This window comes from Geotrypetes seraphini, chromosome 14 (assembly GCF_902459505.1).
Source record: "Geotrypetes seraphini chromosome 14, aGeoSer1.1, whole genome shotgun sequence".
NCBI lineage: Eukaryota > Metazoa > Chordata > Amphibia > Gymnophiona > Dermophiidae > Geotrypetes > Geotrypetes seraphini.
Genome location: NC_047097.1, coordinates 54,540,545 through 54,553,366, shown reverse-complemented (window position 1 = coordinate 54,553,366; position 12,822 = coordinate 54,540,545). Strand labels below are relative to the sequence as shown.

General features: G+C 44.2%; 1 protein-coding gene across 1 annotated transcript; it reads right to left on the bottom strand.

The window, feature by feature from the left end:
- Positions 1-894: 894 nt before the first annotated feature.
- Positions 895-12,210, bottom strand: LOC117348644 (immunoglobulin superfamily containing leucine-rich repeat protein 2-like). Its single transcript, XM_033920988.1, is given in 3 exon segments — positions 895-1,433; positions 4,216-5,842; positions 12,113-12,210. Coding segments are annotated over 2 exon segments (2,052 nt in total). The 5' UTR covers positions 5,835-5,842; positions 12,113-12,210; the 3' UTR covers positions 895-1,000.
- Positions 12,211-12,822: the final 612 nt, after the last annotated feature.

The following is a 12,822-nucleotide window of genomic DNA, read 5'->3' as shown; positions in this document are numbered from 1 at the left end:
CCCCCCCCCCTTTACAAAGCTGCGGTAGTGGCTGCAGCGCAACAAATGCTCCAACATCATGGGCATTGGAGTGATTATGCTGCAGCAGCTCCTGCGGCTTTGTAAAAGAAGCCCTTCTGTGGCTATTGTCTGTCGCATTATACATTTTTTATATTAAAAAGTGCCATTCTTCTATCCTTAGTAGACTGTTCTGTTTTCATTTGAATGGTTTGCAATGTTATACTGATAGATCCTACCTATAGATATATACAGTATATATACACCTGCTGTATTTATTGTAATAAGCATCTAGGTTCAATAATATAGAAAATGCACACTGAGGAAATACAATTTTTCTTGGTGGGTGTGACATCCCTTGGACAAGGCTTTAACAAGGACAACAAAAGACATGAATGTCTTCCCATAAAACTGTAGAAATAAAGCACCAATTTACACAGCTTAAAGTCGACAGCACTTTTCAACACTATCAAGGAGACCTGGTTTTTCAGAGTTGTATTAGTGCTTGGAGATACTGGTGGTTCCCGTTTTTAATCTAATTCCTTCCCCAGAAATCTCAACTCTACTCCTGTAGAGGTGGATCAAGAGAAACAATAGGGAGCCGTCCAGCATATCAACCTCCTGAAGAGAAGCGTAAAGGTTCTCTTAACAGCAATCCTGGACTCTGTATGGAAAAGCTGCCCTGATATGAAAGCTTCACATCTTCACACTCTTTTCTACTTTCCACACCAAGTTCATTGTCATTCACAAAACTAATTACCCCTATCCTGAGACAATTTGTGACCAACTTGTATGCTCTTTGTAATATCATTTGCCCTATTCAAAAATCCAAGTAAGGTTAACAGTTTGGGGGTGAGATAATTGATTTGCTGAAACTGAATTACATCACTGATAGGTGTAATGCAAGGAGAAATGAACAGTCAAGAATTTCCCAGGTCTTCCTATCTTATTTTTTACAACTGAAATATTAGTTTTGGAAAGAGAATGTCTGTATCGGAGATGGTCAACGACCTGGTTCTTTATAGTTACCATTGATTTCTTGTGAGATAGTTACAGCTTCAGCTCCCAAGGGGAGTCTGTCACTGTACTCTGATCCTACCTCAAACTCCTCCTGATTAGTCTTGGACTGAGATTCAGGGATGGATTCGGTTACCGTGCTCTCTTCCCTTCCTCTTTCTCTCTCCCCTTCCTCTTCCATTTCTACTTCTCCAAGTTCACTGGCATTGTAATTCTTCTCAGACTCCAGATAAGAGGCTCGGGGGTCAAAATCAGCGGCCATGTGTTTTTCCATTTGATCTGGATTCTGGGTTTTCATGATCAGTTTATAGGTTTTCCCCTGATATTTTGATAAGAGGTGGCAACATGTAGCCCCCAAGAGTGGGATGGTAGCTATTCCCAGTAAGAAAATGCTAACCACAATTATAATGATCAGGGCAGTACTACCAGTTCTGCATTCAGGGGCCCGGAGTTGACAGGGGGCCCGGGCTCCCCCAGGGTCGCAAGCATAGTATCCTCTCCTTCTCCTTACCTGCCCTGCCGCAGCACACAGCCGAACGGAAGTCTTCCTGATGTCAGCGCTGATGTCAGAAGGAGGGCTTAAGCAAAGCCCTCCCTTCCTCCAACAGCGCTGACATCGGGAAGACTTCCGGTCGGCTGCTTGCAGCAGGGCAGGTAGGGAAAAGGCAGTCGTGTACCGAAGGGGGGGGAGGTCCGCCCCGGGTGCAGCCATGGGGCCCGGAGGGGAGTGTGCACAGCCGGTCAGGTCCCCTTAGCCTTGTGGCGCATCTCCCGACCGACCGACAACAGGCCCGGCCGACAAACCTCCCTGCCCTGCAGCCGCAAATCTAAATTACCTTCTTACAGCAGCTTCAATACTCCAGCTGCTATAAGAAGGTAATTTAGATTTGCGGCTACAGGGCAGGGAGGTTTGTCCGACCGGGCCTGTTCTGTTGTCGGTCGGGTGAGGAAGCGCCACAAAGGTAAGGGGCAGGGAGGGAGGAAAGGTGGAGTGGAGAAGAAAAGACGCTTAAGGGAAATGGGTAAAACTGAGGGGGGAGAAGGCCGCTGAAAGCACTGGGGAAGACAAAGGGGTGGAGAAGGACGCTGAAAGCACATGGGGAAGACGGGAGGGGGGGAGAAGGACGCTGAAAGCACATGGGGAAGACAGAGGGTGGAGAAGGACGCTGAAAGGCCATGGGGAAGACAGAGAGGGAGAAGGACGCTGAAAGCACATGGGGAAGACAGAGGGGGGAGAAGGACCCTGAAAGGATATGGGGAAGACAGGGGGGAGAAGGACACTGAAAGCAAATGTGGAAGACAGAGGGGGGAGAAGGACGCTGAAAGGGCATGGGGAAGACAGGGGGGGGAGAAGAACCCTGAAAGGATAAGGGGAAGACAAAGGGGTGGAGAAGGACGCTGAAAGGACATGGGGAAGACAGGGGGGGGGAGAAGGACGCTGAAAGGACATGGGGAAGACAGGGGGAGAAGGACGCTGAAAGGACATGGGGAAGACAGGGGGGAGAAAGACACTGAAAGCAAATGTGGAAGACAGAGGGGGGAGAAGGATGCTGACAGGACATGGGGAAGATGGGGGGGAGAAGGACGCTGAAAGAAAATGGGGAAGAGAGAGTGAGGAGAAGACACTGGCAGGGAAGAAGACAGAGATGCCAGACTATGTGGGGAGCAGAGGGAAGAAGATGGGTGCCAGACCAATTTGGGAGGGGGGAGAAAGGGAGAGGCACAGTAACAGAGCAAATGGAAGACGCAGAAAGAAGAGAGACAGTGGATGGAAGGAATTAAATGAGAACATGAGGAAAGCAGAAACCAGGCAACAAAGGTAGGAAAAAATTTCTTTTTTTTTTTTTTTTTTGCTTCAGGATAAAGTAGTATATTAGTTGTGTTGATAAAAATTTATAAGCATTAGAGGCTCTAATAGAAACCCGTTTACAAACTATGTATTCTTCCCAATTAATATTTCCAAATTAATAAAGTCTTTTTGCTTATTTTTAAATGGGTTTCTACCAGAGCCTTTAATTCAGTAGCATAATTAAATGAAATAACTATTTCTGTAGTTTATAGGGACGGGCGGGGACGGAGGGGATTCCTCGCGGGGACGGGCGGGGACGGAGGGGATTCCTCACTGGGACGGAGGGATTCCTCACGGGGACGGGTGTGGACGGGTGGGATTTCTGTCCCCGCGCAATTTAAACATGCACCTTTCTTCCTCCATCCCATGCACTTTTCTTCCTCCCTCCCATAACACACACAGCCTGGTGGTGATGATTATCAGATTGATTCATGAATATATAATGATGTTATGAGTGTGCACCTCTTCCTTCCCATCCTCCTTAGCATGTCACATACAGCATGTTACACTACACAAAGTCTGTGTAATGTAACATGCTGTATGTGACATGCTGAGGAGGATGGGAAGGAAGAGGTGCACACTCATAACATCATTATATATTCATCCATAGCTGCATGTTAATGATGTGCTCATATGCACTTATTTATCATCATAACATATACATCATCATTAACATGCAGCTGTGGATGTGTAAGGACAGGCTGAGGAGGATGGATGGGAAGGAAGGAAGGTGCACATATCAACATATCGTACATTTTTAACATGCATGATGCAGCTATAGGCAAGCTGAGGAGGATGGGATCATACAGATGTGTATGTTCAGATAGCGCTCAGATGTGTATGTTTAGATATGCGCTCAAATGTGTAGTTTTTTCTGATATTTATTAAGCTTACAGTATTTATAAAAACACATTTAATACTTGTTACAAAAAATATTGTGCAATTGTGATCTACTTCTGGCCTACAAAGGTCAAAAGAAATTCTTAACTGAGATTTTACATTCAAAAGTGAATTATAGCTACTAGCACTATTATTTATTAGTTATTTATTATGCAGATGTTTGTTAGTTTGTTATTAGTTCAGTATTAGACATATGTTAGTTTAGAATAGATAGGTATAGATTAGTTTAGTTTAGGTTAGGTTAGAGCCCTGCTGAAAGAGTCTACCTTGACGTGGTTGCAGGCTTACAAATCTTTTGGTCAAAGAGTGCGGCGACAGAGAAAAGTATGTATGTATTCGGCCCATGGAAGAAGGGTGGTCGGGGGGGGGAAGGGGTGCGTGGGGGGCCCAATAGGATTGCTCAGTAAGGGGCCCAGAAATTTCTGATGGCGGCCCTGATAATGATTAATGATGGTATTTCCTTTTTGGTCTTAAATACTACTTGCACATAGCAATTTTCTCCCGGGTAAGTAAGGCACACTGAGTAATTCATACCAGGTTTCAAGTCTCGAAACCAGTACGAATTTGTGCCTTCCTCAATCGTGGACCAGTCAACCACAGAATATCCTTTTCCAGTATCTTCACAAAGATACAGTGTTCTGAGGTGAGGTTTCTTTGATTTAGTATAGGAGAGAGTCAACTGCACTTTAGCATCTCTTTCTGACACTTCTAATGCTATTACCCCCATATCAAAAATGTGCTCTTTCAAGTCTGAACTTAGATTAAAACCATGGTTGGAGACATATTGTGTGCCTTCATTCGGACCACATTGTTTCTTGAATGGTGGCAGCTGGGAAGGGCTTCCTTCCCCATTCTTTTCTGATCCTGCAGGTGCATAAGTGCGTTATGTTGGGGAAATCATCTTCAATTTCCCTACAGATTTTGGTATGTTGATTACATTGTTTCTAGACATTTTCAGCCCAGGATTTTTGTCACTGGGTTGTAATTTACTGGCAATGGAATCTTCTACGGGATTAGTGGGATATTTTTGTGAACCTGCCACTACCACATTCACAGATGTCTGGTTACTTCCCAATTCATTTATAGCCACACAAGTGTAAGTCCCTTCCTCTCGTTTACTCAAGTGAGGGATGACCAGAGTCCCGTTTTTTAAAACATTAATGCGTTCTTTATTCTTTTTTGTAGATTCACTGGGTATGTCATTCCTTTCTTTTTCTATGCTGGACTCACTGAGCTCAGTCATTTTACCCCCGGTCTGGATTAACCACTTGATGGATGGCTTAGGGCTTCCTGTGGCATTGCAGTTTAACAATAATGTAAACCTATCATACAGTTCAGTATTGTCTAAGTTGGGATGGTAGGTTAGGTGAACTGATGGAGCTGTACACTGCAAACTGGAGAGTTTCCCCAATGGTATGCCTTTGAGATTCTCGGGGCTAGAACAGACAATGTGTTCTTTCTCGGGAATAGAAATCAGTGTATTCTTGGTCCAGTTTTTCAACCACATTGTGCTACAGGTACAATTAAAGGGGTTGTAGGAGATCTGCAGATAAGACAGAGAACCCAGGGAATCAAAAGTGCCTTCTAAAATGGTGGAGAATAAATTGTTATTAATTCTCAAGGATCTCAAATCTTTCAGGCTGTGAATGGCATCTCCTGGAAGGTTCACCATGTGATTATTGTTCATTTTCAGGACTTGTAGGGCGCTAAGGTTATGGAGATCTCTCCAAGGAAAGTCTACAATTTGGTTGTGGCTAATATCAAAGTTCTTCAATTGTACAAGGACAGCAAAGGTTCCTTTCTCAATGGCCTTGATTGCATTTCGACTGAGCCACAGGGAAGTTACCTGGGTAACCTCATTAAAATAGCTCTTTTTCAAAGAGGTGATTTTATTGCCTGAAAAACTAAGTGTAGTTACATTAGAGGGAACCCCAGAAGGTATCTCCTGGAGATCTTTGTAGGCACAGTCCACAAACTGTTGGTTAAATGTGTCCACACAGATACAAGGAGAAGGGCAACCATGGACAGTCCCTAAAAATGCAGCAATGTATATAAAGAAGAGCTGTTCCATCCTGTATCCTGTAGAAAAATGGAGGAAGAAGAGTTAATTTCAGATACAAGAATTATAGTCTAAAATTTAGGAGTCAATTATGAATTAGTAATATCGGTAGTTAAAATATTAATAATAGCAAGTTTCCACCTATCCTTTTCTTTTGTAATAATATAAACAATTTAGGTAATCAATTTATTGACAATTGTAGTCATTTTAGAAGTACTATTCATGCTTTAAACATCCCAATCATGGCACATTATAAATATAGGTAGCCAAGATGTATAAGCCAGTATTTTACGAAAGGTCAGGAGAAAACGTTTAAGCCACAAAAATATATAGGGCTAGTGAAGGCATATTGGGGGTGGTAAAGGGTGTCAAGGGTAGGGCTGTGTCAGCGACATCTATCCCTATGTCTGGATAGCACACCAACATATATCCAATGCCAAATGAACATCAAGAGTTTAGACCACCTTGAAATCATACATAAATGCTGCCGATGCAGGTCCCTTAACTGTTTGCATTGGTGCTGACTGTGAAAGAGCTGAGAGAGTCTGTCAGCCTGATTGCCATTTCTGTCCACTCTGGTCTGTCATCTGAAACCTCTCCATCTCCACATCTGCTACATTTCCTACCTTCTAAAAGTCTAAATTAAAAACATTCCTGGGGAAGTGTGTGTTGGGGGGGGGGGGGGGGAAATCATTGCTTAATCCCTCCAGTAATCATCTGGTCAATTTGGGTATCTTTTCAGCACTTAGATGCTTTTAAATCAGGTCTAGCTCAGAAAGTCTAAGTTCCATCCAGGATGTCTTGGGAAAGGTTTGATTACATCGGCACAAGATGTCCAAGTCTAAGCCTACCCATAACACACCTACAACACGCCTCCCTTGAATTTTGGACACTCAGTGGCGAGGGAGCCTAGCAAGATGTCCAGAAAGTCAGCTTTGAAAATCGGCGCTTGAACATCCTGGCGATTAGGACATCCGTATTCTTTTTTATGCCATCTTTTGGATGTCTTTCTTTCTTGAAAATGAGCCCCAGAGGGTTGCATAACATCTACGCCTGCCATTTTACAAAGTCAGCTGCTTATCTGGCACAGTATCTGTCTTCACTGATGAGGAGTCTAATAACTGAAATGTAAGCCAGAGCGGTTTATAAAAGATTCAGGTGGTACAGTATGCTTTTTACGTTAGTAGACTTTTGTGATTTGATGCCCTTTATATTATCTTTGCTGTCTTGTTCTGTTCATGAGCAGTGCATATGAAGTAAAGGTTTTTAAAAAGGCTGGCTGCTAAATGTTTTGCACTACTCTGAGAGGGAATATGAATGAGGCACCCCTGGGTGTCAAGTCTGGTGTGCTCACCACTAAGCAGCTACTCCGCAGTGCAAAATATCGAGCGTTGCTCCGAGTTAAAAGAGCATCCCAAGGCAGTGCAAAATAGTTGGGGACGTAAACAGTGGCATAGCAAGAGAGGTTGACGCCCGGGGCGGTGGTGCCTGGTATCACTGTACCTTGCCCCTCCCCCCACTCTTCCCTGCCACTTGAGCGCCCCCTGCCCCTCCCTCCGAGTACTTTTAGAATGTTTGCTGGCACAAGCACACACTATACATTTTGTTCCACCACCACAGGTGGTAGATATTTTCCTTTGCAATAAATAAGTTGAACGTGGCAAGGGACCTCGCAAATGCTATATGCGCAGGGGCAGGGCAGGATGGTGTGAGCTCATGTGAGCTCTCCCAGAGGCTGTTATAGGGGAAAACACCCTTCAGGGATTCAAGACAAGGTTGGATAAGTTCCTACTGGAACAGAACATGCATAAGTAAGGCTAGACTCAGTTAGGGCACTGGTCTTTGACCTAAGGGCCACTGCGTGAGCAGACTGCTGGGCACAATGGACCACTGGTCTGACCCAGCAGTGGCAAATCTTATGCTCTTATGTTCTTACTAGTATTTTAGCCCGTTACATTAACGGGTGCTAGAAGTCTGGTCGGCTCTCGTAGTCCCTTGCCACCGCCCCCTTCCCTTTCCGCGGTCCCGAGTCCAATCCTGCCAACTCCATCAGCGTCTGCAGCACTGTGCACACGCTGCTTCGGGGCCTTCTACAGCCCCGAAGCAGCTTGTGTAGAGTGATCCAGACGCTGCTGTATTCGGCAGGTTTGGAGTCAGGACCGCGGGAAGGGAAGGGAAGGGAAGGGGGGGGACGGCAAGGCGAAGAACTTACTTTTACCAGAACAGGGAGTCCAGCGCTGGCAGCCAGTCCTGCCGGCGAGTGTAGTTAGGTGCTGTAAGGCTGGGGACCCGCGCATGCGCACTCCTGCCACCACGGACCTACATCTCACGGAACATGGAAAATGGAACACGCAGGTAGGAGTGCGCATGCGCGGCTTAGGTTTTATTATATAGGATGAATGTTTTTTTAGCTTCATGGGCACTTTTGGGTACGCTCTTTTTCTGGCCATTTCCCATTTTGAGACATCGCTATTGATTCACAATGCATTTTTGAATGCCTTAAGGATGCCTCGACATATGTTGATTTTATATTGACCTTCTAAGTTTTGTCCTGTGTTTGTGAATGATGTCAGGGGCTCCAGGCGTTTTGCCTAAAATGTCTCGGTGCCGACATTTCATGACTTTTCTAAACTACCGCTGAATAGCTTTTTCATTGAAATAGATTATGAAAGATTTTTGGACCTCTAGAAGTTAAGAAAGTTTTTCCCTTTCAGGAAGGGTCACTTTGGGATTAGAAAGTCAACCTCAAAAAGCAAATAATCTTCAGATTAACAGTTGACTGACTTCTTCCAGTAAATGTTTGAAAACTATAAGGAATAATAATAATAATAACAGTTTATATACCGCAATACCGTTAAGTTCTAGGCGGTTTACAATAGATTAAGTGAGGTACAAATTGATTGAATTTAAGAGGGAGGAAGAGGAGAGTTAATATAATAATAATAATAATTTTATTCTTATATACCGCCATACCCAGCGAGTTCTAGGCGGTTTACATCAGTTAGATTAGGATCTGCATAGACAAGCAGATTTACAACTATTTATCACAATTACAGCTTTAATCGAACTGGACAGAGGATGTGGAAAGTAGGGAAAAAGGGATGGCATCATGAAGGAGGAGAAGTGGAGGGGGGGGGCGAGGTGTTATTGTTGGAGGGGGGGACAATTAGGGTCTTGTTTGCTGAATAGATAGGTTTTAAGTAGTTTTCTGAAGCTGAGGTAAATGGGGGCCTCGAGTATCATTTGGGCTAGCCATGGGTTCAGCTTAGCTGCTTGGAAGGCGAAAGTTTTGTCCAGGAATCTTTTGAGGTGACAAAGTTTGAGCGAAGGGAAGGCGAACAGCTGAATTCGACGGGATTTCTTGTTGGTGTAATAGAGGTTAAAGTGGGGATTGATGTAACTTGGTGAAGAACCATTTACAGCCTTGTAGCAGAAGCATGCGAATTTAAACAGAACTCTAGACTCGAATGGCAGCCAATGAAATTGATGGTAGAAAGGGGTGACGTGTTCCCATTTCTTTAGACCAAAGATGAGGCGCACGGCGGTGTTTTGGATTATTTTTAGTCTCCTGGTAGTTTTCTTCGTGGCGTTAAGGTAGATGATGTTGCAGTAATCTAGAATGCTGAGGATGGAGGATTGTACAAGAAGGCGGAAAGAAGTGTCATTGAAGTATTTTTTTATGATGCGAAGTTTCCAAAGTACAGAGAAGCTTTTCCTGACGATGAGGTCGGTGTGATTTTCTAAGGAAAGATTTTTGTCCAGCGTGACTCCCAGGATTTATAAGGTCGGTTCGAGGGGGAAGGTCATTCCTTTCAGTTGAATTGTGGCTTCCTTGATTTTGTCTTTGGGGGTGGCTAGGAAGAATTTTGATTTGTCAGGGTTTAGTTTCAGTCTGAATGATAGCATCCAGAGTTCAATCTGGTTGAGAATGTTTGTAATGTGGTCGAGTATTTCTTGTGAGAGATTGGTAAGAGGGATGGATATTGTGATGTCGTCTGCATAAATGAAGAATTTGAGCTTGAGGTTATGAAGAAGGCTACCTAGGGAGGCCAGGTAGATATTGAATAGGATGGGGGATAGGGGGGAGCCCTGCGGGACCCCGCAGGTGTTGTCCCAGCTATATGAGAAAGAGTTATTCTTGAATACCTTGTAGGATCTATTTCTTAGGAATCCCTGAAACCAGTTGAGGACCTGGTCTGAGATGCCAATGTGAGCCAGGCATTCAAGGAGAATGGTGTGGTCGACTAGGTCAAATGCACTGCTCAGGTCAAGTTGTATGATCAAGGCACTTGAGCCCTGACTAAAGAGCATGTGGAGGTGGTCGAGAAGGGAGGCTATGATAGCCTCCCTTCTCGACCGGAAATGCGTTGTTGAGGAGAAAGAGATTAATAGGACAGAGGAATCACTATGGAGGAGAAAGAAGATGAGTGGGTCAGTTGTCTAGATACTTTAGGAACAGTTGAGTTTTTAGACGTTTTCTGAATTCCTCATAAGTAGTGGGCGAAAGCAGTTGATCTAGGTCTTTACCCCACAATGCTGCTTGATGTGGGAAAAAGAATATAGTGGAATATGAAACAAAATTAAGGCCCCCCCCCCCTTTTATCAAGCTGCACTAGAGGCTTTTAACGTGGGCTGGTGAGGTAAGTGCCCCGACGCTCATAGGAATTCTATGAGCACTGGGACATTTACCGCGCTGGTCCGTGCTAAAAACCCCTAGCGCAGCTTGATAAAAGAGGAGGGGTAAATGTAAACGTATGTCTAAAATCGGAAATCATGGAGACATTCAAAAGTCGCTAAATCCAAGCACAGCTGCCTCTTTTTCCATATTTGAAATGTCCAGGTCTTTAGGATGAAGCCTTTCCCTATTGTACACGAAAAAGAATGGAGGACGTGCCCTCAAAATCCCTGGTTTATTTATTTATTTAATTGCAAATTTATAAACCTGCAATCTCAAAGAATATCTGCACAAAATATTTAAATGTGTGGAATCATTATAATATGACTAACACCAATGTCTTGTTTTCCATGGAAAAATTAAGCAAATGTAAGGGGAATGGAATATAATGAGTCCATATCGCTGGCACACAAATGTACATTTAATATCAAGGATACAATTTCTATTCAGAGGAAATCTTAGAAGCAAAATGCGTCAATGAGTGAAAATTCTGAGCAGAGAGCACCGAAAGAAGAGAACTTCAAAACCAGTAGAGACATTTGTGGCTTTGCTTTTAAAAGGCAGAGACCACCTTGCTGCTTCCTGACAGAATCTGCCTCTCTTAGGAACCTCTTCCCTCACCCAAATTTCAAAGGGAAGGAGTAAAACACGGACCTCACTGACCTGACGGACCTCGTGGATCTAAACACGTATGGCCTTAAAAATCTGAGGTCCGTGTCCATGGCGCTTGTAGTTTCTGTCGCTGACAGACCTTGATGAGATTTTAGCGCTGACGGATCCGTCTCAGCATAGGGAGGGAAAAGTGTTAGAATCCGTCAGCGCTAAAATCTCTTCGAGGTCTGTCAGAGCCAGAGGCTCGTGCTGGAGCGGCAGAGCAGAAGCCAAGGAAGCGGGGACATAGGTTTTGGACGTGCGTTATGGAAAAGAAGTCTCCAAACTCCAGCACGAGACTCTGGCTCTGACAGACCTCGAAGAGATTTTAGCGCTGACGGATTCTAACACTTTTCCCTCCCTATGCTGAGACGGATCCGTCAGCGCTAAAATCTCATCAAGGTCTGTCAGCGACAGAAACTACAAGCGCCACGGACACGGACCGACACGGACCTCAGATTTTTAAGGCCGTACGGGTTTAGATCCGTGAGGTCCGTCAGGTCCGTGAGGTCCGCGTTTTACCCCTTCCCAATTTCAAACCTCAGATCATAAAACCTAAATAATACAGACATAAATTAGAAAGAAAGAATAACAGGCACTATTTTTTTCATATTTTCGTTTTAGAAATCATTTATTGTTAATACCTATAAAGTCTGGGTAAGCATGTTTGACTTAATTTTTATAAAACAATAAAAGTGAATTAAATAAAGATTATAAATATTACAAATGTCATTAAAATCCTCTCTTTAATACAGGTATGATTTTTTTTTTTTGGGGGGGGGCATACTAGAAATTCAAATCCGATCCAGAGGTAGCAGCTGCCATGGAATCCACCCACCTAAATTAGTTTTCATTAATATTTTATGGTTCCCTTTCTTTCCAGGAAGAACACATAGACAATACAGGTATCAGCCATAGCGCAAGGTCAAGCAAAGTCAGGTTAAGTTCCCATTTGCCTTCTTACCTCTTGGAGCTTTGATTGTGGGACGGGCAGTGGCAGAAGAGAAACCCCCAGGTTGCAGAAAGCCGGCCTCAACTCCAGAAAAAGAGTTGGAAGGTGGGGAGCACCTCAGGGCGTGGGATACGGGTGGCAGATATCACCGCTGGGCACACATGTTGCTGTAACGGCACATTTGGGGGATTTGACACCGGCGCCGAAGGTCCTGGTGTCTGCCGAGGCTGCTTTTTCCCCCCTCCTTGGCTGCCGGATTGGAGCGGGTCTGCATTTCAGAGGCTCAGTGAGTGTTCAGCCTTTCCCACCTCCTTGTCTGTGCTTTGGTGCGTTAAAGCGACAGGACTCCTCGCAAAATCCAATGCAATATTTATTGCTGCTTTAGGAATCTGAATGCAGCTTCTGTGCAGCTCTCTGCCCTCTCTTCCTATTATAGTCACTCAGCGCATTGTGCCGTCCACTAATTGATTGCAAATCGCTTTAAAGAGCTTCTGGAGGAACAAAATAAAGAACAGGTTCTCCCTGGAACCACTTTATCTGTTTTCTAAAAGAAAAAGCTGAGTTGGTGCACAAGAATAAAACTCTATAACCAAGCTAGCAAGTGTTCTTTTTTCTGCTTAAATAACCTTGTGATATCCGACCTTAGATTCTCCTTTGGATGAAAGCTATTTGCGCCCATTTGCCCTCATTCTTCGGCCACATTAAACACAGTTATTGTGGTT